The 27,885-nt window shown below is 49.8% G+C and overlaps 1 protein-coding gene and 1 long non-coding RNA gene across 4 annotated transcripts in view; one reads left to right on the forward strand and one right to left on the reverse strand.

The window, feature by feature from the left end:
• Positions 1–22,187, forward strand: part of MXI1 (MAX interactor 1, dimerization protein) — a 42,044-nt gene extending 19,857 nt beyond the window's left edge. For both annotated transcript variants that reach the window (XM_084526329.1, XM_084526330.1), the window contains exons 3-6: positions 1,362–1,391; positions 17,218–17,332; positions 18,950–19,121; positions 20,302–22,187. In XM_084526329.1, the coding sequence (XP_084382455.1) occupies positions 1,362–1,391; positions 17,218–17,332; positions 18,950–19,121; positions 20,302–20,465 (481 nt within the window). In that variant the 3' untranslated portion in view covers positions 20,466–22,187. The remainder of the gene's footprint in view (positions 1–1,361; positions 1,392–17,217; positions 17,333–18,949; positions 19,122–20,301) is intronic.
• On the reverse strand, positions 2,892–8,691 carry LOC311439986. 2 transcript variants are annotated; one of them, XR_014695130.1, is made up of 2 exons: positions 7,347–8,691; positions 2,892–4,094 (listed from the first exon to the last, which is right to left on the reverse strand). It is a non-coding gene; the product is annotated as an uncharacterized lncRNA (long non-coding RNA). The 2 variants fall into 2 exon arrangements; XR_014695131.1 differs by having other exon boundaries at positions 2,892–4,123.
• Positions 22,188–27,885: the final 5,698 nt, after the last annotated feature.

Here is a 27,885-nt window from a genome sequence, read left to right on the forward strand (position 1 = left end):
TCTCAGCTGTGGTGTTCGTCAGAAGGCAGCTCGGTAATAAAGAGCCTCCGATGTGAGAGGAGGAGGGAGAACCTGCTGCTTTAATTTTGTTCACAGCAGTGGGCCAAACTTGGTTCTTTCAGTGCTGGCCTTGATAATTGGCTCGATACGATGCAGGAATCCGAGGCGTTGTGTGTCTCTGGCTCCGTAGCTGCTGATGGCACCGAGATGACTGCGAAGGCTCCTGCAGGAGCACGGGGCACATGAGATCAGCAAACGTGCTCCAAAGGACAGCCGGGCACTGCTGTAACGGGGCCTCCAGGGGGTTAACTTGCATCCAAGTTGCCCAGACGAGTGGATTGTGGTGCTTTAGGCTCTGGGGGGAGATGTGGGGTGGTTTTCTGGCCTAAACCCACATCAAGTTTGCGTCTGGTTGCTGGGAGCCACCCTTCAGGGGTCCTGTGGTGTATTGCACAAGCACACAGTTACAGGTTTTCTTCCTTTCTTTCTTTATTCTTTTTTCCAGCTACCCCCAGCTCGCAGGCACAGCCAGCCAAGCATCATTTGTGTTGCTTTTTGCAGCCGTCCACAGTTTATTCGTCATCTTTGCCAAAGTCCTAGCACCTGTTGGGTGCTCCTCCTCCCTCTTTTTGGAGGAGCGTTTAATTACGGCAGGGTTTCCCTCAGAGCACATCCTCCGTTCAGTTCCCTAATTGTAGAAATCTCTGCGGGATTCTCCAGATGGGGGATAGAGGATAATCTTCTCAGAGCTCCGGAAGAAATGTGATGCCAAATTACAGAAAATAGATCCTTTTTATTAAGCTTTGGGGCGCCTTTTACTCCTATTTTAAGGTGATCTGCTGTTAAAGGGGAACGTTGGATAAGTGACTGTCCTTCTTAAATAGCCCTCAACAGCCTTCCCTGGGCTGCTAATAACCTGTTAGGTTAGAAATTGTGAAATGATTGAAGTCTGGTGGAGTTTTTATTGCTTTTTCATTTGTTTAGTTGGTTGTTTTTGCCACTGTTACCATCACAGGCAGGAGGGTGAACTTGTGCGTTTCCCTCTTGCTTCTGCCTGGTCTCCTTCTCAAGCTGTGAGCTCTACACGAGGGAATGCTGGCAGGGCACTTGTTGTGGTGGGCAGGTACAAAGATCTGGTACAGCAAGCGCCAGATCTGCACGTACCAGGTAAGCACAGACTTCGGAGGGAAGGAATTTCTCCTCGGCAGGGAGGCTGAGGTGACAGCTCTGGATTTGACTCTGTGTAGTTGTCTGCCTTTATGCTGCTGTGTGGCACCGGGGACGTACGCAGCTTTTGGTGGCTGAACTTTTGGTGCTGAGATTTCCAAGGTGGCTAATCCCAATTTTTGTTTCTCTTCCAGGTCTACGCACAACGAGCTAGAAAAGAACCGGTAAGTAGCTGAGGAGCTGAATTCTGAGAACTGGGAGGCCAGCGGGTGGTAATGTGCTTTAACCTCACCACAGGCAGGTGTCTGCGATCAGCTTAGGCAGCTGGGAGTGACCACAGCCCGTCACCTAGTTTTAAAACTGGGGGGGGGAGACGCAAAAAGATCTGAAAAAGCAGCCCTGTTTTTATTTTTTTTTTTATTTTGCTCTCTGAAAAGGCAAGAAGTGACCCAGTTTTGTGACTAATCTGTATGCAGAGCAAATACTGTTCTTCTCCTGACACAGTGAAATCTGATTGGGGCACTTCCCATACAGGAGGTTGCTACGGGATCAGGTTTCTTGGGTGCGGGGTGAGCTGTGTTACCGTGACCCCAAAGGGCAGGGCCCTGTGCTCTACACCCTCTCCCTCCCACCCCTGGGCTGGGCTGCCATCATCTCTGCAGCAGAAGCAAACGCCATCCTAGCAGCAATCATTTAACAGGGGATGGCCAAGGATACGCAGAGCCTCCAGGTGAAGTCTGCGTGTGAATTCAGGCAGGATCTTCCCGTGGAGATCAGGAGACCTGGAGCTGAGTACCCCATGTGCCGTGTTGCCCCCACATCCATGCCCCGCTGGCCCTTTGCGTGGTGCAGGTGGCTTCTTCCTGGCTGTGCCTGTACCTCCTGGTAGCTCTGGGAGTCCGTGGGCTTGCCGTGGGCTTTTTTGCCTTCCTGGGGTGATGCAGGGAGGTTTTTTATTTCGGTGATGTTGCTCTCCTGTCCCCATCCGAGCCGTGAGCTCTCCGGGCCCAGGTGGAGCTCTGCTGAGCAGCGCCGGTCCTGGGCTTTTCCAGTGCTCTCTGCAGCTTTATTCACCAGTGAGGGGAAACAAAACGCAGTGCTTGGGTCTGACCCAGAATGGAGGGTGCTTTTTTTCTCCATGACAACAGTAAAACCGTCACTAATTTTCAATGCAGTAATTTGCATATCTAATTGTTCCTGCACACACTGCTTGTTCTCCGCGCAGCTTTAGGGCAGAGCTGTCCCTGTCCTTCCCTGTACCGTCGTGGTCCTCTCACGCTGGCCAGGTTTTGGTGGATCCACGGACAGCTTTTTCTGCCCTCTGCCCCTTGGGAGGCAGACAGCAAAGCTTCAAACCCTGTGAATGACCCATTCCCTTGGGAACCTTCCAGTTCCCAAGGCACAGTAGCCCAGGTCTGTCTCTGACGTGGTTTTACAAGCCCCTGGTTTCACCCTTCTGGGAAGGACACGCATTTAATTGCACTGGGTGGTCTGCACAGGCAAAATCCTGCACCTGGGGGTCTCCTTGGTCAGGAGCCCTCTGCTCATGTCCCTTAATGCCGACGTGCCAGGCTGGAGCATCTGCGAGCCCAGCTGGACCCCATGGAGCCTGTGCTGGGTTTGCAGTGTTTGTTACCAGCAATCGGACCCTGAATTTCCTGCTAGAAGTACAAGTTTCCAAACTCCGTGGCAGCGTTTTCTGAGTGAGGAGAATTGCTTCCCAGTTAGGTTTTCACCGCGTTTTATTTGCTGCGTTGTTAAGTTTGTCAGCGTCTCCAGACTTAACTGTGGCAAAGATAAAAGCCCTGATACTAATGGCTTTGTGGCTGGCAGGTGCTCATTTTCCCTATTATTTGAGATTATTCCTTTTGAATCTCACTGTTATCTCCATTATTGACACACACTGTAATTTTCAAAATTGTCCACTATTAGGTCTCTGACTCTGTTTTTTTCCCCTCCTGTCTAGGAAGAGCAGCCTCCCTACAGTCAGTTAAGTTTTGGTTTAACCCCTTCAACAGTCGCATGGCTTCTTTCAAGCAGCAGCAGCAAAAGGCTAGCAGAAAAGCAAAGCTCTCCCCCTGCTTTTTGAATATCCAGCTTAATTTGGTTTCACTATGGTAGAGCTCATGAAATTCTGATGCGTCAGGATTAGGAATATTTATCTGTTCATGTCCAAAAGTAACCAGAACTGTATTTTCAGAAATTAAAGCGGTGCCTTGAGCTGCACTCCCTTTCTTAGTACCGCAATATTTCACAAACACTGGGGTGTTTCCACGAAGGAGGTGTTTGATTTCGTCCCGAACGTTAACTGCAATGTGTGAGCCACTTCCCTTCCTGCTTTGATTTTGTGTTTTTTATCTAGAGAGATTGCAGGGACATTTATATAAGGGGCTCTGTTTGATTTGTAAAAGATTAAAGTTAATTTGTAGTTATTATCTGTCATTAATCCTCATGTTGGAAAATTGTTTGTGTTTTCTACTTAATGGGGATGTGTTTCAGTTTCCCTCTGCCTGGGATGACTCAGAGCTTGCATTTCAGCAAGAAGCCGGCACTCTGCCTCTCGTGCTGCAAGGCGTCACCAAAGCAATGCTTCTTAGCCTTTTAACACGCCTACCAAAAATCTGACTCCCGAGCAAAGCCCCATCATTTCCTGGAAGAAAACACCACGAAGTGAGTGACTAAAATAGTCCCTCTGATAGAGCGATGTTCTCCCAAACAAGCACCAATTCAGGTTTAAGTTCCATTGAACGTGTACGTGTGTTACACACAGCACAATTACCCGGTGCTGGGAGCGTTTCAGACACCAGCCAGCGTTGGGAAGATGTGGTCGGTGCGGTGCGCGGCGCCCAGAGGCTTTCCTGCTCCTCTCTGAAGTGGCAGTTCTGGTAGACCGAGGTGGTGGCGGGGTCTGACACACGGTGCATCTCCTGGTGGAACAGGAGGCGTGTTTAAGGAGCTGTTGAAAACATTTTTATGTTTTTATTTCAGGCTTTTTACACATTGACCTATTTGCTTTTGGTGACGATCGCATTGTAATACAGCAGAAAGGAGGGAAACGGAGCTGAGTAACTGGATGAGGAACGAGTTATTAGGGTTGGTTTTGCTTCTGGTAACAATGTAGCTCAAGCAAAAGATAGAGATGAGGAGGGACAAAGACATTGGGAGAACCGTTGGAATCAGCATTTTCTGAAGATCTCACAGATTTTGTCTCTGCAAAAGGCGACTTGTTTGAAACAGAGAAGGACGAAGTCTAAAGGCAACAAAACTGCTCCTAAGCCAAGTTGAAGTGTTGTGCTTAGTGGAAAGCACAGAGTGAAGTGGTGTAAGGTTGTTTCTCTCTGATATCCTTTGAGATGATCAGAAACAAAGCTAAGAACACACATGTAGCAATGATTGGTGCTGTGCTTTTTTTTTTTTTTTTTTTTTTTTTTAACTTGTAGCTTCTGTGATTTCCCAAACATTCTTGCCTTAACATCAGAGAAACAGTCAAACGCTGAGTATTTCTCCAAGTGGTCTTTAAGCAGAGCTGAGTGTTGTGCTGGGTTGTGTATTTGAGGAAGCAGATGAGATAAAGGAGAAAGCCCTCCTGAATGTGCAGGAGAGAACCATGACCTGGCTCAGCAGCCTGGTTCCCTTTCTCTAGGACAGGGCCTCGAGTGCATCTGTACTAGCAGGATGCTGGAGGGAGGGGAAAGCATTTACCTACAGAACATGGTGAACATAACGTGGTTAAATAGCTCTGGCGTTAAATGGTGCAGCCGTGTTGGTGTTATCGGGGCTGGGAGGTGGAGGGAGGGGAAATGGAAGAGGAGTGAATCCCTGCTCCTCTGCATGACCCTGCCTGGCCGTGCCGCTGTTGTGCGACACATTCTTGCCAGGGCAATGCGATCAGTGTTTGTCTTGAAGCAGCTGATCAATGTGGTGTTGAGTTCCCTGCTGTTTATCCAAGAGAGAAACGAAATCCAAGAAACGAATCCAGCAGATTTCATTTGCTCTCCGGAGCGGGCTTTGTCGTGTTCGCTCCGTGTAGCAGCCGTTGACAGCACGTATTATTTTCCTCATTAATAAAACTTGGAACCTGTGACGTTCCCTGCAGCAGTTGAGCCATGGCCAACGCAGCTGAGCATGCATCTTCTGAAACATCCAAAGGTCAGAGCACGCCGTGATCCACTTGCTCCTTGGGGGAGCTGCAGCTAAACCCTCCCGTCTCCGCGGCCGGTACGGAACAGGAGCTGGAATTGGCTGTCTGTCCTCGGCTCTGCCGCTCGGCTGGCACATTTTCAGCTGGGACAGAGATTTCTCAAGGGAGCTGAAGGATGCTCTGCTAGTTGAGGAGGTCTGGTAACTGTTACACGGCCGTGCCCAGCTTGGTTTAACCAGAGAGGGCATCTGGAGCTTGTGGAGCAAGGTGATCAGAGAGATGTTCGCTCTGGGGAAGTCCAGGGGTGGTCACCAATGTTTAGTGTCAGCTTGCCTATTTGCTACCGTGCTGTTACTGTGCTGCTGTGCTCCAGAACTCAGCAGCCAGGTGCTGCAAAACGGGGAGCTGATCTCTTCGACCACTGCTCTCCTTCAGGCCAGGTGCCCCCATGCACAGAAGCAGCGTTTGGAGTCACTCCGAGTCAGAAGTCTGCAGAGGCTTTGTTGCACGTCGGCTGGGTAGCAGAACACTTTGAACTCTTAAGTAAAGCTGCTGAAAAGAGACAGTTTCCCTGCCAAAATTTGAAGGAAACAAAACGATCTTCACTTTGTTGGAAGACCTTCAGCACTGCTCGTATCGGAATTCCAAGTTTCAGTATCTGTGTGTGTGTATCTGTTTTGTTATTCAAAGTGATGCGGTGAGGAGTGAATGCCTACGTGGCTTCCTCTCTGCTCCCAGCTCTCGCCTCCTCCCCTGTGAATCCAATAGCAGATGGAGAAGGAAGAGGAGAAAGAACAATGCTGCTGCTTTGAATAAACTATCTCCAAGCAAGATGTCTCGGTAATGCCACACAATAAAGTCACTGCTGTAAGGCAGTTCTCAAAACCCAGTGCTCACCACAAAACCCTTCTCAACTAATGTGCTGTCGGGACACTTCCTGATGTGTTTTCCTCCCAGAGCATAGAAAGAGGCGTCGGCATGCTCTGCTTGGCCTTACCTTAAAGGTTAAGGGTCTGATGCTGAGAATCCACTCGTCCTTTTGCCTCCCAGAATGGAGACTTCAGGGGAGGCCCCGCTCCTAGAAAGCCACGAGCTCTACTGCTGTGTGTCCCTGCTTGCCGGCTGCGTTCTTGCATTCAGCATCCTGGACTTGATGTTTCCAGAGCAGTGAATAGAACAGGTATCAAAATAGTCCCTTAGGGTTGTTTTACTGTTTTCAGGGCTGCAGGAGGGAGTCTGGTCGCTGCTGTGGATGTATATTGAAAGCCGTCAGATGCACAGAGATAATACCTAATCAGGAGTCTGCATCAGTGCTGCTTTGGTTCTTGCCTCTCTTCCTAAACTTATCCTCAAGTGTTGCCACAGTTTTCTTTCAGGATGCCGTCCTGAAAAACAGAGGCTGGGCAAATCCCCCTGGCAGTCCGTGAGCTTGGGCCCGGGAAGAATCAGGCCCTAGGTGGGAAGTTGAGTGCTCGGCTCTCTTGGCTCAGTTTTCGGTCATGTCAGGGCTTTGTACTTGCCATCTCTCCCCCAGATGCGGCTCGGGGGACTTTGCAGGTTTGGTTTTTGTAGTCGTTTTTTCCTGGGGTGCTGTTGGAGTGCCGAGGGCCAGAGGTGGTGATGCAGCAGCTTGGCTTGCTCAGGTGGCTGGCGCTGCTCCTGGGCCTGAAGGCGCTGCGGGCCAACAGCCACTCGGGGAGCCTCAGAGAAGGTGAGGTAATAGGAACACGATTTCTGAGACAGATTACGTGGGAACTGCGAGTTTCAGGACGTGCTCTGGGGCAGAAGCGAGAGCTGCCCGCAGCTGTGTGTGCGCTGACCTGCTGCTGGTGCACGTGCGGGGCTACTGCAGCAACACAGCCCCGTGGGGGCATCCCACAGCGATGCTGTGAGTCAGGTCTTCTGCCCAGTGGTCCATTAAAAAAAAATTACTGGCTGTCCTTTGAGGGCATCTTCTTGTGTAAGTTGCTGCCTGAACGTCACTTCCCATTAGCCGTGGGGTAAGGTTTTCTGTCCCTCCTGCCTGGTAATTACTTACCTTTGAGGATGCGTTCGGAAACCAGCATGACTTAGGGGAAAATGCACAGCTTCTGCAAAGGGCAGGGCTGCAGCAGCTGCCTCTAGAAGTTGCTGGATCCAGGAGGGGCTGAGGGAAAGGGGGAGAGGTGACTGCAGCTGATACAGAACAGCTCCTGCACCGAAACCTGCCCTGGAAAGAGGACAGGAGCCTGAAATGCGGCGTTCCCTCACAGGCTGGGTGAGTGGGATCAGGCAGCTCGTGCGTGGTCCCTGCTGATAATGCCGCGTGCCCCACGGGTGTGGTTTATCACGGGGGTGGCAAACAGCTGCTCACACCTCAGCCACGCTTGTACGTGCGCCTGCAGCCTGCCGGCCACGAGCTGAGTGCTTGCCCTGCTCGGCTGCAATATCTGAACACGTCTGATCAGGCAGCAGCTCAGCTTTTAATGACTCTCAGGTCCATGCTCACTCCCTTGTGTGGGTGCGTGCTGCTCCCCCTGCTTGTCCCTGAGGTGCCAGGGCTGTGCCAAGGGCTCCTGCACCCAGCACCGTGTGGTGGACAAGGAGGGAGGACGCTTGGTAGGTGCTCACCCCTCACACGGGAAGGGGTCCCAAGATGGTCACACATCTCCGTGCCCACCTCTTTCGGAAAGCCCAGGACGGAGCCCCGGCTGTGCGTGCAGCTCGGGCCTTGGCTTTGGTCTTGGCTGTGCCCTCCTGCCTCCAAATCTGAGCTGCTCTCAGCAAGGAGCACCAAGGGGCAACCGAGGCTGTGTGCTGCCTGGATCCTCGAGGCCTGCTGCCTCCTCCTGCTCCCCCACGGCTCGGGACACCCGCTCCTTGCTGAGGATTCCTGGCTGCGGCTCCTCCTGCTACCTGCTGGCCTGCACGTTTCTCTTCAGCTGCTGCTTCCTGAGCCAAACCCGAGCTGGGAGGTGACAAGTCACGGTGCTGCCACGTTACCTGCAGCCCCTCCTGGTGTTCTCTTTGCTCCTGTCCAGCTGTTGGTGCCACTGGAAAGTTTTTCCCTAACATCTAACGAGGAAGAAAACTATTTCAGCATGGTTCTAGGAACAAAAAAAAAAACATCCAAAGCTGAGCGCCTCTGTGTGTTCGAAGGGGAGAGCCCTGGATGCTGGATGTAGTCAGCAGCTTTCACAGCAAGACCAAATGTTAGATGCGACGAGTATGCAGAGCGATTCTGGCTGAGATAAGGGAATGAGGAGGGAAAAAAAATCCTTTTCCTTCTTCTGACCGTGCGTACGCCACTTCACCTACCCAGAAAAGCAACGTTGATGCCAAAAGAAGTGGGAAAGTGGCCGGGAACACTCTGTCTCTGGTGGATACCCGACGTTCCCTGACCCCGTAAGGAGGAGCGCAGGCACTGCTCTGCGGGCCCTGACCTCTTTGAAACTTTTCTTGGCATGGAAAAGCAGCTTGCAGGCTTGGTGCTCGCTGGGAAAAGCACATATGGGGGTGTGTTTCCATCCCTTCAGCGAAGGGGGAGGAGAAGGGAAATCTCATTTTTCTTTTTCTTTCCTAAAAACCCACAAACCTTTCTATGTTTGGTCTGTTCCCAGGTGGGATCCCAACCCTTTTCCTGCTGGGAGCACACAGACCGAGTGAGTGTAAGGCAACAGATCCTCGCACAACCATTAGTTTACTCAGCTGCAGCTGTTCTTGCTTGGGGGGAATTAGAATTATATCTGTCTGAGGCACTGCTGGCCGAAGCTGGGGTCAGATCGATCTTCTCCAGCTGATCAGGAGTTCACTAGGAGGAACAATCCTGAGTTTTGTAGTGGAACTGAAAAATATTTGATCCACTTTCATTTCTTCTGGGTGCAGGTCTGCCTAAGGAAATGATTTCCAAGTGGCCAGCTTTATGCTTTCTTCTGTTTGAGTTTTGAGCAGTCTTTTATCCCTTCACCTTCACACATGCCCAGAGAAGAGAAAGAAAACACGAGGAAGATGCTGAAGGTAGTTAAAGGGAAAGGACAAGGTACAGGCACAGGTTTGGTTTGGTTTTTGCTTTCTCTCCTGAAGTCTACATAGTTATAACTTTCTAGGTGATCAGCCCTGCTCCTCTTTGGAAGAACTGTTTTGGCATCCAACCAGGCTGTGTTAGCGTGCTGTACCGTACCAGCTGGGCAGAAGCAAGATGTGCTCTCCAGCACCACTTCTCAGCACCTTTCCTGGGGTGTGAGGCCAGGACGTGACTCACCTGCTGTCGTAATGCCGGGAGTTGGGCTTCTCTGTTGAGGTTCTGCTGCTGAATAACACGTGTACTTAAATTAAACCTGTGTGGCACTTAATGCCAGCTAACTCTTAGACCTTTGAAATATGTTCCTGCTGTTGTGTGTGCTGAAATACACACCCAGCAGGAAAAATAATGCTCTTAGGTTCTCTCTCCTAGCTGCAGTGCCTTTTTCCAACCACACATCTAGTAATGACCTTGGCTGGTAATTCCTTTTTCCAGGGGAGTCTGAGGTTAAATTTAAAATAATTTTACAAGGTTAAATCACATGCACTGCTTCCTCTGTTCCAGATGCGTGCCCTCTGTACGTGAGAGGTACAGGAGATATTTGATGACTCCCTAAATATTTCTGACAGCGCAGAGTGGCGTTAGATGAGCAGCACATGCTTTCCTTCTGGTAGAGAAGACTTTATGTAAACAAATATTCCACACGGTCCTCTTCTTGGACTATTTTTTTCATTAGGAATTAAGATTTTCTTCCATGAGGTGAGGAAACTGGAATATATCAGGAAAGAAATGTGTGGGGTGGGAAAACTCTGTCCTGTCTTGCGGACAAGAATACTTCTTAGTAGCAATAGCTTAGCTGTGTAATTTAGGGAATAGCTTTAATGACAAGAATGACCACTGGTAGCACATCAGAATGTGTTCTTGGTTTTGGCGTATTCCCTGCTCGTTATTTTGAAGGCAGGAGATAGTTTTCCCAAATAACAGACTGGTAGCATCCTTTATTCTTTCACTTGTGGACAAGTGGAGAGCTGGCAAAAGAAGTGAGTGCTGCATTCAGCTGCCCAGTGGAGTTACTGGTGTAAAAACTAATTGCATTCAGCACCTAAATCCAGGGTCTTTTTTGTGTTATGAAGAAAGAGAGGCTCTGTTTTGAGATCCTGTCCGTGCCTTTGCTGCTGTGACACCCCATGCACCTCTGGAGCTTTTCTGCTGGAGCCAGGAGAGTGGCCCAGGGGCATAAAGGCGCCGCTCTCCATCCACCTGGAGGAGGCTGCCTCGTGGCTCACGTTCTGTCCATCTCAGGTGGCATTCGAGGACCTCTGCAGGTCCCTGCTGATTTCTCTGTTTGCTGCTGTGAACCACGCTCGCTTTCTCCTCGAGAGGCTGGGAAGATCCGATCTGGAGAGCTCTTCTTGGCGGGCGGCAGCTCCGGAGGCAGGCAGAGCTTCTGGGCTCAGCATCGCCGCTTGCCAGCACCTGAAATACCTCGGCTCTGCTCCTCAAACGCGTGGTGCTTAGCCAGGAAACACAACTGGGAGCATCAAGAATAGCTGGCGAGTTCGGAAAAACCTCGGCTATCTTTGCTGGTGACCTAATTCTAGCCCTAAAGCTGAAAATCCGTGGGTCGCAGCAAAGCAGGTTAGTGTGTGTGTGTGCTGAACGGCACGGCCGCGCTGCTGGCACGGAGCAGGACACCAGGAGCGGTGTCACCGGGCTTTGAGGCTGGGAGCACGCTGCATGGCCCCGGCAGGGTGATTATAATGGTGTTAGGGAGAGCGGGGCACAAGGCTATTCAAAGAGCAGGTCTCTATTTTTACCCGCCTTCCAACAGAGGTGGTGTTTTTATCAGGCTGGACTAATCGGGGCTTTCTAATTAGCCGGGCTGGGCTGCACGGTGGCATTGGAGGCTTTCTTTGCGTGGTCCCTGGTTGTTGGTGCAGGGTTGTGGCCATGCCTCATTGCCAGGGCAGCGGGGCTGTGATACCTGCAGTATCAGGAATGAGCATCTTCAAGGTGGTGCCAAATGATCTGGTGCAGGAGGTACCAAGATGCGACTGCTGGCAGCAACCGGGCAGTGTTTTAGGGCAGAAAGAGAACGTGATGCAGAGCATTTGTCTGTTGTGATGGCTGTAGGGTTTAGGGTCCTGTTGTAGGCACAACTGAGCCCTAAAGGGGTTTGGCTGGTAGCATCGAAGTTCGGTTCATTAGATGCACCAGGGATTCAAATACTTCGTGGCTAATGGCCAGGATCAATAATAATAGGTCCTCAATGCATGATTTTAGGGGGAGATTAACTTTGATAAGTAGTAATAGACTCTGCTCCAGAGCATCTGTTGCTGTTTGACATCTCCTAACTGTCTAAATCTCCTTGCTGTCAAAGAGAGGCAGAGAGCTGTGGAGGAGCTGCAAGGGGAGACGAGGAACTGATGAACGGGCGCCGAGAGCGTGGCACTAGCTCTGGAGGAAAATGAAGAGGCACGAGAAAATGCCAGGCATTGATTTAGTCGGCTCCTCTGCTGGGCAGACGGCCACCTGTGCTGCTCTCATCACCTTCTCCTTGTGAGCTGCGGGCTCTTCCATCTCATCTCTTACTAGTGAGCTGGAGCAGGCTGTCCCACTGGGGCCTCTGAAGATCAAAGGTGTCAGGAAAGGAAGGGCAGTTCTGCCGGTGCACAGCTGAGAGGTCCTTCTGGAGGAGGCACCTTCCAAAATGATACTGTCTCAGCATATATTTTTTTTTTTTTACTGTATCAGTATTCAAATTTATTTATTTATTTGCCCTTCCTTTAGGCATCCCAGTTTGGGGAGGCATGGGATTACGGATGGTCTCTCTTTTTTTATTGTTTTATTCATTTAAATCAAGATTCTCTGCTTCAGTCCCCCAGTTCAAAGAGAAAAGCTTCAAGATAGGCAACAAATGGGACCCAGAGGCCCAGCACTTATTGTGTGAATAAAAAAAAAAAAAGCTCCAAATACAGCACTGCAGCTTCAGAATCGTAATGCTGCATTGCTCTGATTATTTGGGGCCTGCCTGGTGCAGGATTTGAGTGCAGCTCTGAGATCCCGTTTGAACCTCAGCGCGTTTGGCACTTGTGGTTTTGTTCCAAAGAGTTCCTGGTCCTGCAGGCTGTCAGAAAGAGGGACAGAAGCAAAAACCTGTGGAGACAGAAGGACAGAGGCCAGTGGGAGCAGAGCTGAGCAAGCAGTTCGGCGTTCGCGGTGTTGCACCGGGTCAGGGTGAAAAGGAAGGCAAAAGAAACTCAGATGAAAGCGATCCCGTTCCCTGACGTGCCCCCTGAGATGGGCGTAGGGCCCTGAGAGTTGCAGAAGTGTCCTTTGCACAGCTGTGCCCGCGGTGGTGTGGCCTTGACTGCTGGAAGAAGCAGCTGCCTCCTGTCCACGTGGCTCCAGGAGCGTGCAGGGCCAACGTGCCCATTTGTAATGCAGCATCGAGGTTGGTTTTGTTGTCATTCCTAAATTTATTTATTTTTTTAAAGATAGAAATGCATTTAAAAAAATCAAAAGGCCTTTTTTTTTTTTTCCCCCCGATTACTTCTTCACGGTGCATTTTGTTAGCACTGCGGTACCGGTGTGCCTCTGTGCCAGGGAGCCGTGGGGAGAAATGGACTGGAGACAAAGAGGCAAATGCACGAGGATCTCGTTCAGCATGGAGCAAACAAACAAATAAATAACCACGAGAAGAGGCCTGGATTAAAATGGGACAGAATGGCTTGCTCCGAATGATATCATGGCTCAGGTGGAGGCCATCAGCTTCTAGCTGCGTGTTTCTGGACCGGGTTTCCTCCTAAACCTTGCCCCGTCCCCGCTGTCGGCAGGCAGCGTGCGCGTTTATTGCCGGCTGGCCGGGAGCCACGGCAGCTCCATTGTTCGTGGCTCCAGGGCTCGCAGCAATTACATAACCTCTGCAGCAAGGAAAACGCGGCCTCTGTCCTCGGCGCTTGACTGGCTTTCGGTTTCGGATGCAGGTACTCGGCAAAATCTCCTCTCCCTTTGCTGGAGACGGGCGTTCAGTGAAGCAGAGGTCAGGTCTTTCAGCGGAGAGGGTTGGGTTTGGCAGAGGGTTAGAGATGAGCGAGGAGAAAACATCCTCATGTGATGGCTGTGACAGATAAAGGAGTCTCCGACCTGCACGTTGCTTATAGGAGGAGACCATATTTCCCCCCGTTTTCCCTGCCCTGTGTTTTTTTTTTTTTTGCACGTGTTTCTCATTACTTTTATCTCCAAATCGTTCTGGTCCGATGAATTATTGATGTGCGGTCACTTGTGTTTCTCCAGGAATTGCTTGCTTTACCCAGCCATCCCTCCTGAATTTTTTAAGCCATCTATTCGCCCTGAAATCCAAACAAAGTTGCTGCTATCCAATTTCAGGGTTAAATTAGACCCGACTTTGAAAAGGTGAAGAGGGAGGAGGGCAGAGAGGGAGGCTGGCGATGATGATCTCCGTGTTAGGACCTTCCTTGTGCTGGTGCTTTTGGTGCTGCTTTTTGTTCTGTTTTGTTAACTTCTCTTGGAGATCAAACACCTGACCTAGCTTCCGTGGGACCTGAGTGAATTCCTGCACTGAGCACGTGCTGAGTCTGTTGAACTCGGGCCCTGTGGACCTGCAGGCATGGTACGAAAATATCTGGGAAATGCTTCCCTTTTCCCTCCGACGCTCTCTTCTTTCAACAGGAGTTACAATTCAGCAAGATTAGAATTCAGAGAAACTTTCTTGGTTCAGTTTCCATCACTTCTGCCCGTGGTGGAAGAAAAAACCCCTCGGTGTAGCAGCAACGCAGCTGCAGTCCCACCAGGGATGTTCACAAAAGCTGGTGGCTTGTGTGCCCAGCTTGCTGTGGTGCCTGGTGGGGGAGAGGTCGAGCCCCTCAGACACATCCCCAGAAGAGTGGGGTGAGGAAATGAGGAATTTTTTCTGCAGCCAGCCCCGTTCCCGCAGTGCAGTTGCGATGCAGGCAAAAAGGAGCCCGGCTCCTGCAGGGGGACTTGGCTGCGGGCTGTGCAGTGAGCCAGCTGAGGCGAGGAGCGAAAAGCGTGCAGAAATCAAGGTTTCCTCCCAGCGCTTTATATAACCCGAGCGGGTGATGTCATTGGGAGAGGAGAGGAGAGGGAAGGAGAGCGGGCTGTGGAGTTGCAGCCCTCTGCAGCCAGGCACAGCCAAGTGCAGGGGGAGGCACGGAGCCGGGCTGCTCCCCTGGGGGGGGCACGGGGCAGAGCCTGGGGGCTCGGAGGAGGATGGAGGGGGGGTGTTGGGGGCTGGTCCATGCAGGTAACACAAATCCAGCTGGAGGATGTCAGGGTGAAAGAGGGGAGAGCCTCCTCTTGTCAGGTGCTCCCCGATTCCCTCTGCGTGAGCCTGCACATGCAGCACCCGCCTGTGCTCAGCGTTCAGCTGGGGGAGCCTGGTTTTACCAAAGCTGCTGAAACAGGAGGAAGGGCTCCGGCTGCTCCCATCTGCCCTGCAGACAGCGTGCAGAGGCTTCAGCCTTGCCTGAAACTGCAGTTTGCTCCTCTCCTCCTCTGCCTTCCCTGGGACTGGGGCAGCGAGAGGCAGCAGCGCTTCGCACCCAGCCAGAGTCACTCCTCTGGTACATAACAATAGGGGCATTTAGGCTTGTTTTCCCAGATACTGGCAGATGCCTCAAATATTGCCATAATCCAGCAGCTTACAGGGGAAGCCGTCGGGCTCTGTCTGGAGCCTGCCCAACGCTGGCATTTCCACCGAGCCCGAGAGCCCGCAGCGCTGCTGAAAGCAGGTAAACAAGGGGAAAGGCGTCCCTGCCAGGGCTTGACCTTGGGATTACGGCTGCTCAGGTACAGCTACAGGACCTGATAGGGAAGATTGATAGCTCTGTGGCTGCTCTCCCTCTCTCTGAACCAGATGCAAATGGGAAAATGGGGACCCCGTGCGCTGGGGAGGCAACTTTCTGCCAGCTTGTCCGGTCCTCCTGCAGACGAGCCCTCCAGATCTTTCGTCCCCTCTCTGCCCTTGTTTGCAGAGCGACTTCCTTTGATCCGCCGTGGTCCTGGGGCACAAGGCAAACTGGTGGGTGCCGTGCTGCTGGTACCTGCTGCCATCCTTTCACCTGGGTCTGGGCGATCGCTGCGTGCTCATGTCCAGAGCTGTCTCTGGTCCCCAGGACCTGGTTCCTGGTGCGGGGCCTTCCCCTTGTTCCAAAAACCGGTTCAGAGACCCAGAATGTCCTTAAGGGCGTGACTTCATCCTCCTTCATCCTCCTCCTCCTCCTCTCTCTGGCTGCCAGACGTCTGAGCAGCCTCCCCAGGAGGATGAGCACAGTGTGCCCCAGCAGTGCCCTGCCACTGCTGGCCCTACAGGTACCGGGCAAAGCACCTGCGGTGTGTTGGGTGCACGCAGCCCCCGTTCACCAGCCTGTGTGTCAAAAAGGGGCTTCCAGGTAGCTAAAACCCAAACCGGAGTCAGCCATATGGGTTTAATGCCAGCACAGTGTGCCCTGGAGCAGTCTGAGGAGGAACAGAAGAGAGCGATGCCGTTGTCTTCTGTAGTTGTTTGTTTGATTCTTCAGATTTTGGTCCTTCCCCAGTTAATATTTAATGAAAAGCACATGGTCGTCAGGGCCCTCGCTGGCTGTATGCAGCCCCGTGGCTCTTCTGGAGGCAGAATGATGGACCCTTTGTGAGGAGATTTATAACAGAAATACTGAGGGGCTCCCAGCCCCGCCAGCGAGCGCTCCTCGGCGCTGACAGTTCATCAGCAGAACCCCTGACCCCTCCACCCTTAATCATCCTTGCTTGTCACTGACATAATTGCCTGATTACAGACTCCTCTCCCCCACCCCTTTCAAACCGGGAGCAATGGTGAATGTGAAAAACAAATGGAAATGAACTGTCCGTGCTCTTTATTTATTTTTTTTTTTCCCCCTGCGCTGAGACGGCTCGGGCTGCGATGCCGTTTCTTTGTGTCTGAGCAGGGCTCGGGATGGGCTTTCAGGACCCTTTCGCACCGGTGTTGCTGGCATGTGAATGGCGAAGCTGATGTCATTGTGTTATTGATTGGGATGACAAGTTTGGACATAAATCATTAATGTCTGGGAAAGAGAGAGGGAGGAGGAAAAAGGCAGCCCACGAGATGGCTTTCCATAAATCTGGCCTTCGTTCCTGCTTTCGCGGTGCAGAGCGGGATCAGCAGGAGCAGTCCTCCTGTGCAGCCTGAGGACGACGTGCTTTACTGCTCCTGAACCATTTTCCCCACCTTTTCGTATTCTGCAGAAAATGGCTCAGGCCATCAGCGGTGCTGTCGTGCTTGAAATCGTCTTTGGAGAGGTGCTCCAAGGTCAGCGGGGTGACCTGGGTCCGAGGAAGGAGTACGGGTGCCATGCTTGGGAACTGCAGTCCCTCTAACTCTTTTAATTGCCAGCAGGGAGTGTTTAGGGGTGTCGGGCTAACCGTTTTGCTATTTCCTTCTTCATATTTTGTGCAAAGAAATGTTAGAGCTGTTACTTAGATCACAGCAATGTCCAAGCGTGCCGCGGGTAGCGGTCATTCCGAAATGCCTCCACAGATGTTCCCAGCACAGCAGCAGGTAGCTGGGGGAGAGATGAAGCCTCCAAGATAACCGTACCCTTTGTGCCTTGGCTCTGCACAAAGTTCATCCATTGAATCAGATTAGCAGCTCAAACGGCAAGAAAACAAACAGCGTGTGCCAGAGGTTAGCAATCGTGCGAGTGTTGGTGGGCAGCTGCTGTTTGCGGTGTAAATAGCTCGGGGCAGCCCATCCTGGCACCTGCGGGGAATCTCGTGATGCGTAGGGACAGAAGGAAGTGTGAAAAGTGTCTCCTAGAAGGGAGGCAGAGAAGGAAATGGCTTTCCCTTCCTGAAAGCACGGCTCTGACCTCCTCTTCTCCCCCTGCAGCCGAGCTCACCTCCGCCTGTGTCTCGAACGCTTGAAAGTTCTGATCCCGCTCGGACCAGACTGCACCAGGCACACGACGCTTGGGCTGCTCAACAAAGCCAAAGCACATATCAAGGTAAGAGCTGCTTCTCCCAGCTGCTTCCTGGCGGGGCTGGTTTGGAACTGCAATCCCACAGCTCCTGCCATGGGCAGGGACACCTCCCACCAGACCCGGCTGCCCAGAGCCCCATCCAGCCTGGCCCTGAGCACCTCCAGGGCTGGGGCATCCACAGCTTCTCTGGGCAGCCTGTGCCAGGGCCTCACCACCCTCTGAGGGAAGAACTTCCTAATATCTAATCTAAACCTTCCATTTTTCTAGTTTAAAACCATTCCCCCATGTCCTATCATGACACTCCCTGACAGAGTCCCTCCCAGCTTTCCTGTAAGGCCCCTTTAGGCACTGGCAGGCTGCAGTGAGGTCTCCCCAGAGCCTTCTCCTCCCCAGACTGAGCAGCCCCAGCCCTCTCAGCCTGTCTCCATGGGAGAGGAGCTCCAGCACTTTGATTATCTTCATGGCCCTCCTCTGGACTCGTTCTAATACTTCTTATACTCGTTCTAATTCTTAACTACTGCCAGTACACGTGGATCCGTTAATATACATAGATAGCTGTTATTTACATTTTATGTGTGTGTATATATAGAAAGCAATAAGCTAGCATTGTCTCCTCGGTTAATCATTTATCATCACTACAAACCACTTTGTTGGGAGAGTCCATAATGAACTCTGGTACCTGTGGGGATGATTGCAGGAAAGCAGGGGCCTTATTCTGCATCATGATCAGTTGTTGCCAGCAACAGCTCTTAAAAGGAAAACATACCTGCTGGTGAGTGACCCCATTTGGATGGGAAATGCACCTTTTCTGATGTGCCAGTGAGTTTCCATTGCCAAAAACATTGGTGCAAATCCCAGGAGGGTAAGCCAGGGCTGGCCTGATGAAGTTCCACGTGGGAACCAGCCAGCCCAGCACTCATCTGGTTTCACTCCTGGCAGAGTGAAGCCCAAAGAGAAAACGCAGCATTGTCAGTATCTGGAGAAGGCTGAAACCCTTTGTCACAGCCCAGGATGGTGGGAGGGAGGATGGGTGGCGAAGGAGAAAAAGCCCTGCTGAAGGGACAGGGTTAGCCTGAAATGACTCCTCCTTATGCAATGTGCTCGTCGCAGGAAACAAAGAACAGTGCCCTGGTAGATTTCCCAGCTGTGATCAAAGAAATCTGTAGTAGGTTATGTAAATCACTTACTAAATAGAAAACTGTTTCTGAGAAATCCTGCTAAACCATGCAGCAAGGAACAGAGCTCCCAGGGCACGTTTTGATGTGACAGTTGTAACGCCGGGCTGGTTTGGGTAAGGGACTCGAGGCCCCTTTGTGGGCAGATGCGGTAATGCAGGGGGCTGAGCTCACGCAGAATGACCCACAAAATGCTACACATCCTGTAGTTTCCTCTGGAGAGGCTGACTTCAAAGCCTTTTGATACCAACATGTGTGATTTATCAGAGCTTGGGAACAGGAAGAGTTGTGAGGAGGCAGCACAACTCCTGGGGACAGGAAAGCAGCTTGTTTCAGAGCTCTTTTGGAGCTTAAATCCTTCTGGGACCAGGGAACGTCTAAGTAAAGCAGGTGGCTGGACAGTGGAGGTGGGAGGGAAGGAGAAAAAGAATGAAACCTCTTACTGAGCCATATTTCTTCATGTCAGAAACTTGAAGAGACCGAGAGGAGAAGCCAACACCAGCTTGAGAACCTGGAACGAGAACAAAGATTCCTAAAGAGAAGACTGGAACAGCTACAGGGGTCTCAGGAGATAGAGCGAATACGAATGGACAGCATTGGCTCTACCATTTCCTCTGATCGCTCGGACTCGGAGCGAGGTGGGTGCCACCAGGCTGGCCAGGAACCCCCGGGACTCTGGGAAGAGGGGCAGGAGCCTGACCCATTTCTTGTCTCTCAGCTACCCCCTTCTCTCTGACTTCTGGTATTCAGGCTACTGATCTTGCTCCCACATGTACACGCATACTTATGCACACATGTATATTTGAAAAGTTTTGCCTTTTGCGTGTTGCCATTGTCATCTCAGGATGGTTTCGGTGGCATTTAAAGTGATCTGTTTTTCTGAAGAGCTCTCTAAAATTCGAAAGCATCAGTTACACAGAGTAATTTGCAGTGCTCACAAGGTGGTAGATAAATGCTTGATGCTGAAGGTGTGATACTTACTGTCCCTTTTTTGTGTCTCTCAACAACACAAAGGGAACATCTAAGAAAGATATTACTGGGGCTGGAGCAGGTGTTGCAAAGCAACTTCCATGCTCTCCCATGTATTTCCTGTATTCGGGCCCACCATGGCATAACCAAGCAAACAGAGCAAAGCAAACTGACTCTAAAAATTCCAAGAATCATTCTACCACCACCCCCCTTTCTTTTCCAAGCTTCCTGTACTGTTCTTCTCAGTTAAAACTGGATAGAGATGGTCTGAATGGCTAACTGAGTTCATGTAACTTTCTTTTTTGAAACACCTCTGCTGTGGATCCCAGGTGGGCACAGTAGATAGTTTGGTATTTACTAACAGACTCAAGCCGTGTAGTTTGGGTTTGAGTCCACAGTCTGGAAAAAAAAAAATCCTTTTGGAAAATTCCTGCATGCTTGGAAATCAAGATGTCTGATTGAGGCAAGGGTAACTTTAAGGGTAACTTCATGCTCTGTTTTTTTGTTGGTTTTTTTTTGTCCTCTGTTTTACCTGTGATTTCCTTTTTTTTGTTTGTTTGTTTCCACACTGGGGTGATACCATTCCAAAGAGCAGAGGCAGAATAACAAGTTCAGTGCATGAGATGGCCCACCTCTGCTGAGAGTGTGTTTTGCATTCTGGAGGAGTCAAGCCCCTTTACAAAGTCCCTATGAAAAGCTCCAGGCTGGTAGCTAGTCCCTTACAACCCATGTCCATAGCCCATCCCACCCCAAGGGAAAACACCGAGAGTCTTCCTGGTAGCTGGCTTGAAGGAAGCAGTTGTGACTGTGGTGCTAACCTGTGTGTGTTTCTCTCGTTTCCCTTTTTAGAAGAGATTGAAGTGGACGTTGAAAGCACAGAGTTCTCCCATGGAGAAGTGGACAATATCAGCACAACCAGCATCAGTGACATTGATGATCACAGCAGCTTGCAGAGTATTGGGAGTGACGAGGGTTACTCCAGCGCCAGTGTCAAGCTCTCCTTTGCTTCCTAGAACCAAGTGAGATGACAGTGCAGGGCGAAAGATTTCACTGGGGTGATCAAACTGGGTCCTAGATGCCAGTATCCTCTTTCAGAAATGACACATTGACAGCTAGTCCTGAAGAGACCTGTAAATAAAACCTCTGGGGTAAGGGAAGAAACCCACGCGTTCATTTGGTCACGTTACCAATCCCAATTCCTGCTGGCCAACAGTTAGACCAAACCCTAGTCCCATTGAAGTCCGTGATACCCATTTGTTTCTGTGGGACCTGGATCTAGACCTTAGCGATGAAACACTTTGTTTTGAATTTCTTTGTTTGAAAGAGGATACTAGAGACTCATCCCTCTCTTCCTGTCATGAGATCTGAGAAATGTCAGATTTTCTTACACTGCATTCAGGTTGAACAACCTAGTTTAGGCCCTTCTGAAGAGCTTTTGTGGCCCTAAAAGGGCCATGTCCTACAGTTTCTCACAATCCAATGCTGTTGTAATGTAATAGGAAACCTGTGAGGGCATAAGTAGCCTAGAAGCAACAACAGTAATGATAAAGGTCTCGTTCTGTGCCCAGAGAGAGGGGCGGCAAAGAGAGATGTAGAGGAGAGAATACCATTCAGCTCAGCTTTCTGTTGGACATCATTTAACAAGCAAGTACCTCTGACGCGTGGCTAAAGCGAGGGGTACACGCTTGTAATCTACCAGCACATCATGGGCTGTGTCGTGCTGTGAGAGCGCCAGCAGATCTCCCGGTAGATGCGTGCCCACGCGCAGGCACACAGCCAGCTGAGGACAGAAAGAAACCAGCACACACGAGAGGTGACATGCCAGAAAGTCATGCCCAGATACTGAGCCACTATGACCTTTTTATTTGAAGAGATTTTTTGATAAACATTTGTAAATGTGTTGGGAGGGAAAACACCCCAAGTCTGATGCGTCTTTTTAGAGCTTGTCCATATTAAACCTTAGATGTCTTTTATATGAATTTACGCCACGAGAAGATCTCTGTTTTGATGAAGCACTTGACCCAACGAAATGCAAAATGCTTTTTGCCGTGCACACAATGGATGAAGGCTGTGCTAGCTGGAGAAGGCCAAGTTTGGTGAGGGTTCCTTTGGTTTTCTTTTTAGAATCATTCCCTCTGCTGACTTTTGAAGTTCCAGTCCAGTAGTTAACCTAGTTAAGCTCAGCACGTCTCTCACGTTAATGTAATGTTTTGACTGCACGTCCTGTTCCCGAGGGCCTTGCCATCTTACCTGTGCAGGTGCTGTTAAGAGCTATTCTAGCAAATGTTTTCTAATTTTCTCAGAGATGAGCATTCTAACCTGCACTTTGAGGGCTTTGCTGTTTTTTTTTTTTTTTTGTCTTTTTAATGGCCAGGATTATTTCGTTTTTTCCAAGTTTTAAAAACCTTGATAGAGTCCTCACCTATGGCATTGTTTGAAACTTTGTATATCCTTAAGTAATTTAACTACCCCTCGTTACTAAGAAAAGAAGAGGAAAAAAAAAATGCTTTATAAAATTCATAACTTATTGCTGATTTGAATGGGTTGTTAATTTCAGTCCTTTAGACTTTATTTTATTGTTTTAGGTAGGGTTGGGCAAAAAGAAGTAAATAAAGTAAATAAAAAAAAATAAAGACAACCATATTTAGCAGTGCAGTGGAATTGTGTTTAAATGTTAGCATATGGTCCCCATTAAAGTAGCACTTTAACGCCATTAAACATTTCTGTATCTGAAACGAGTTGTGTTCTTCCATCTTGGTCATTCGTGTCCCTTCAGCTGAGCCGTTGTTCTTCTTGTGCCCTCTGATCCCGTGCAGAGAAGATCCTGAGTGGTTCTGCTGTCGAGTTACGCGTTGCGGTGAATCGCCTCTGTTTAAATACTCTGGTGTGTCCCCCGCCCTCCTCCAAAACGTGTTGTCCCTTGTAAGGGGCACAACACCCGTGCTTGAGTAGAGAAATAAGCTTTCTGTGGCTGTGATGAACTATTGCTGGGTTTGTGTGGTTTTCTTTTTTTTTTTCTTTTTTTTTTTTTATTAATTTGTTCATGAAGTCTGGGTCAGGTTGCTGTTAAGTGTTTTCACTCGTGTGTATGTAACGCAGCACATCTGTTCTCCTGCCGTCAGGGAGGGGACCTGGCAGGAACAGGAGCCTGTTGTAGTCTGAATTGAGCTCCAGGTTAATTAATAGGGCCCAAGGGTTTTGGGATAAGAACATCCTGCTTGCTTTTATGTTTGGGGTCCACGTTATCTGCAGATGACAGGAGACTGGGACAGTCTTCTGAGTGCTGAAGAGAGGAAAACTTCAGCTCGAACAAGGCCTGGCTTATTTAATCATTATTGCTTTATCTGAAAGTGTCTTTATAATAATAACTGCTAAAGACGAAAGTTTGGTTGCTTTGGTGCTGGAGGGCTCGCTTTGGCAGGTCGTAGCAGATTTCAGCTGGTGTTTGGATAGTTCTTGATGAAAACATTTCTCTGGCTTCCTGAGGTTGTTTTTCCTGCATTACTGCTGCACTGTAGGCTTTCTGGCCTTTTGTGTGTGCTTGCACCCCACACGGTCTGTAATGCTCATCGTGTTCATGTGCTGCTCTGGGCTGTTACACCAAATGTTCGAGGTGACGGATGGGCTCAGAGAAGTCGCTATCAATTACTTTTAGATGATAGCACAGGCTGGTTATGCTGGATATTAGTTAGGTGATTGTAATAGTTCCTTCTGCTCAAAAATGTATGAATCTCCTGAATTGTCCCCATTGTGGCAAGCCAAAATAGCCCAGTGTCCCTGCTCTGCTTTAAGATCATGTCAGCTTTCAAAGCGTCCCCAGCTTTCTAGTAGCAGCTCTGAAATCCTGTAAAGGAGTAAGTATCCACAGGTGCAGACCCAAACCCTCGAGGGGCAGGTCTGTCATCCTTTGGAAGCCCTCACATTGCTTAACTCTGAGAGAACATCCAGAATAACTCGTGTTCTTACCACACAGTACTGTGGGCATGGCATCACGTTTCCATGTCATCTCTGCAAAATTGAGTGAGATTCTTTCTCTGGTTTTCTTCATGCATGCTGTTGTTTGTGTGGTCTGTTTATGTTTGTGTTAAAACAGAAGCACTAAACCCGTTTAATTTTACAGGAATACGCTGCCTCTCCCTACAAAAGAGAGTCAGATGTGCTTCCTTCAGGCAGCTTGCCCACGCGGCGCACACGTGCACGCACACACACACACACGTTCTGGCAAGTCCTTCCCCTGCAAATTACATCTCTGATGGGTTCTTTTGCTACAGACAAACCCATTAAAAAGACCATCCAGCATTTCCCTTCTTGTGACACAGGCGTATTACAGGATGTCACCTCGTGTCTGCACGCGAGGTGGAGATGGCCATCGGGCTGCATTTGTCACGGTTACCCCGCGGCAAGTTGTCACTTGAAGGTTGTTTTGCTGTCCCTTCCATTAGAGGCATGTCACTGATGGGAGGTGGTCACAAATCTGGCTGTCTCCAGAAATCCGCGGGACAATGGAAATGGGGTTAACTGCACATACGGATCATTTTCCAGGTTTTGTCGTCGTGTTTTCGTTTGGTTTGGTTCCTGATGTCTGGTACTGGACTGTGAGCTCCAGCTTCTCTGCTCTTTGTTCGCTTCTACACACTGCTCCCTGTTTGCAGGCTGTGTTTTCTGTGCTGCTCTGTTGAAATAGATGAAATATTTGGAAATTTGGCTGCAGTGGAGGTGGGATCCATCTTGTGCACTAAAAGGAGAATCTTATTTTCCCCATGACTATAAGCTTTTGTTGTTACATCTTTTCTGGCACCAGCTCTGTGTCATTGGAAAGCGAAATTTAGGGAACTCCCTGGAAGATGGTGATAAAAAATACAACTTCATTCTGAGTTTAGGGAGGTGGGTAATAATAATAAAGAGAAAAAAAAAAGTCCATAAATACCAGGATAAAGTCTGATTTTTTTTTTTTCCTGGGGCTTTGTCTTGTGGGTAGAGTGATAAATGGTGTGCTCTGACAGAGTGACCGAAACCCCTCCGCATCTGAGATAAATTCCCTGACTTGTCCTGTGGGCCCTGGGGGAAGAGGAGCGCATCTCTCTTCCTCTCTGTCCAGCAGCCTGTGCAAAATACCTCAGCAATGAATGCTGTTGAAATAAGTGATGTGCTGTCAGCTCTGCTTGGAGTTGGCCAGCAGAGCCGAGTGATGGGTGGAAGGACGGACACAGGGCCGGATGGCGGCTGACCTCATACATGGTGTTTTCCTTCGGAAATACGTGTCCCAGAAGGGCCTACAGATGGTACGTACTGCTCATTTATTTCCTCCTGAGAAGAGGACTGGTGTGTATGTGAGGCAGAGAGAGGAATGTGGAGGCTGTGGGTATCGGTGCTGTGGCTGTGCCACACAGGATTCAGGGCTCCTGCCTGTGGTGGTGCTTTGGGCCACCACAGCTGAGGCGTTACCTGAAGGGAGGGACTTTTGGGGTCCTTTGAAAAAGGCCAAGGAGGAGGAATTAGGGGCAGCCCCTGTGAGGTGTGTGCTGCTGTGGGTGATATTTGTATTTATTTTAACACCACGCTACTCCCATTGGAAGAATTTGTCTTGTTTGGTGGTAGCACACGCGTGAGGCCCAGAGCCTGGGCTGCCGGGGGAAGGGGCAGCGGCTGTCCTGTGCTCTGCATCGGGGGGTGGGCAGAGCTGGGGTCTTGTAGAGCCTTGTGTGTGCCCCCTGGGTGCTGTGGGGTTGTGTGTGTGCCTCTGGTGGGAAGGGAAGGGAAGGAAAGGAGCAGGGAGGCCGGCAGCTGAGCTCAGCAGGAGCCATTTTGTGAACGCCGGCCCTCTGCAGAGGGGGCTCTGTGAACTTTGCCTCTTGGGATCCTCCATGAAGTAATTAGGCCAGATGCAAATCCAAATCCATGCTTCTGCTTAAGGGGGCTCCACGCCAGCTCCATGGGACCGTGTTAGATAGCAGAACATTTCTGCACGCGGCCTGTTTCTCCCAAACATCTGCTGCCTGGGGCGAGCTGCTTCGTGTGGCCTTTAACGCGTCCTTCACCATCTTGGTTCTGTGTCCTCATCCGTAAAATGAGGATTACGCTCTGCTGTGCTGCAGCCGTGCAGCGAGGCCGCACCGTAACATGGCATTTAAAGGAGGCAAGGAGCAGGGCACGGGATTTATGTCAGCTCTTAGCTGGGTGAGGGCAGGCGGCTGCCTCACCGCCTTTCGGGGGAGCGCGGGGTGGTGAGGCCGGGAAGTGTGTGCACATGCTGGAAGTGCGTTAGCTGAGTGTGTTAGCGGAGAGGAATGATGAGTAAATGGCAATAATGCTAATCCCGCCTCCAGGTGTGTTCCCAGTTTGTTTTTGCGTTAAGGTTCTCTGGGGTGTCTCATGGTCTGGATCTGACTGGGTATGGGTCTGGAGGACACTGGCATTTCCTATTTCCTTCCAGCTAGCAATAACTCCTGTATGCCTCCTCCACAAGGTGATAATTACAGGGATGGCTTGAGAGAAGACAGGTTTAGTGTTCATCTGCTCTTCCCCCCCCGTGATGCCTACTGAAGGAAATGTTCGTGAGCCAGAACGCCACCCCATGCATGTGCTGTCAGCTGTGGGCCAGATTGGCCCCTTAATGTCCCATCGGGTTCATGAACGTTGCAGCAGGGCTGGGTTTCAGAAAGGATTAGCTTTGATTGTGAGGGGTGTTACAGCAAAGCGGTGTAAACCATCAAAGCAATTTAATATTTTTATGGTGTTTTTAAGTGTGGTTGCTGGTCAGAACATACAGACTCAGTGCATTCCTTGACTTGGGCTACCGGCTAACTAGCTAGTGCTTGGTGTGGCTAAGGTTAGGAAGGTCTTTCCATTTAACCCCTTCTCAAAAATATTTTTGAGAAGAGGTTAAATAATGAATAATGAATTGTTTCGGATCTCCTCCTGGGAGGCTTGGTGGGGAAATGTAAAAGCTTTCTGCTTTTTGGGAGCAGTGGACAACTCTACAAAACACTACTTGTTGCCTTAGGGAATACCTGTGCTCTGCGGGAACTCGCATCATCTTTCAATCTAGGTGACTTTCTATTTCCAGGCACTTTCCATTTCCATCAGCACTGATCACGGGAAAGCTTTGCACTTCTGTACAGACTGAGGAACCATAGAGCAAGGTGAGTTCAGCTTAGAGTAATTCCTTCACACGAGGAAGTTGCCCTTTTGTGTAGCTGTGCCTCCACTGAAATGTCAGAACCTCTGGAGTCAAGATGAAGGTGCTTAATGGGGTCATGTGTTAGTAGGTAGCTAGCTTGGGTATAGGGCCTGGATGTTCACCAGAGTTGTGATGCAAACTGCCCTCCTTTTTGCCATGTGATGTAAATGAGGCGATGGGATAAAGCTTGCACCTGCACCAACACTGTAATGTAAACAGCACCACCAGCCCAGCTGAGGTAGTGATGCTTCTGTGGGGCCTGACCCCAGAACGTTTCAGTCACCCCATGCTCAGTGTAACTGTTGTAAGACACCAATGGTGGCTGGTCCACGAAGTACTGCCAATACGCCAGCTCAGGCTAGTAGAGAAAAGTTAAGGGGAATTATAGAAGTTTACCCTATCTTTTTTGCCTTCTAAACACCTCCAGCATTGAATTGCAGTTGCTGAAGACCTTTGTATTTCCAAATCTTTTGGAGGCCAGACAGCTTCAGAACTAAGTGAAACAGCAGCCTCGGTGGATTTCCGTGACCATGAGCCTTGCATTGGTCAGTATAAATCTTCTCTTACCTCTTTATGCTTAATGGCTCAAGTTACTGATTAAAAATCAGTAATATATCTTTAAAAATGTAACTGTGATGGCAACATCCACAGCATTTAAAATTGCTACTCTTCAGATTGTTCTAAATGCTTCCAGTGACTTAGGAGTCTCAGATTTGTGCTGATTTCCCCAGTAGATCACAATTTGTACAAACTCAGGAACTGTGCTAGATAAACCATTTTCTGTAGCAATTTGCTTTTAAGAGGAGACATGCATCCTGTAGTGCTCTTCTTGGCCATTAAAAGAATGAATCTGTATTCTGACAAAAGTATTTTTCCAAAATGGCTCTAGCTTAGCATTTTTGCATTTTACTTTTATGCTTAACACTACCTCTTCTTCCTTTTGGTATTTTTGAAGTAGTGTCTGCTGTGTGGTAGGAGTTGCTATCACTGAGGTAGATACTTAATCTGCTGAGAGGCCCAGAAGTCAAAAACCACTTCAGCTTTTGCAAGGAACTTCTGTTGTTGTTTTGGCAGTTACTGGTGATGCTTTAAAAAAAATAATTCAAGCTACATTATTGACAGGTTTTGAAAGCCAGATTATGCAGTTAGTGGTGCTGTGCTACAGAATGAGGGAGCAGCCATTTCATCGATCACCACAAGGAATGGCTGTAGCCAAGATAGCAGTTTTAGGGTTTGGTTTGGTTTAAACAAGT

This window comes from Aythya ferina (genome assembly GCF_964211825.1).
Source record: "Aythya ferina genome assembly, chromosome: 7".
In the NCBI taxonomy this organism is placed as follows: Eukaryota; Metazoa; Chordata; class Aves; order Anseriformes; family Anatidae; genus Aythya; species Aythya ferina.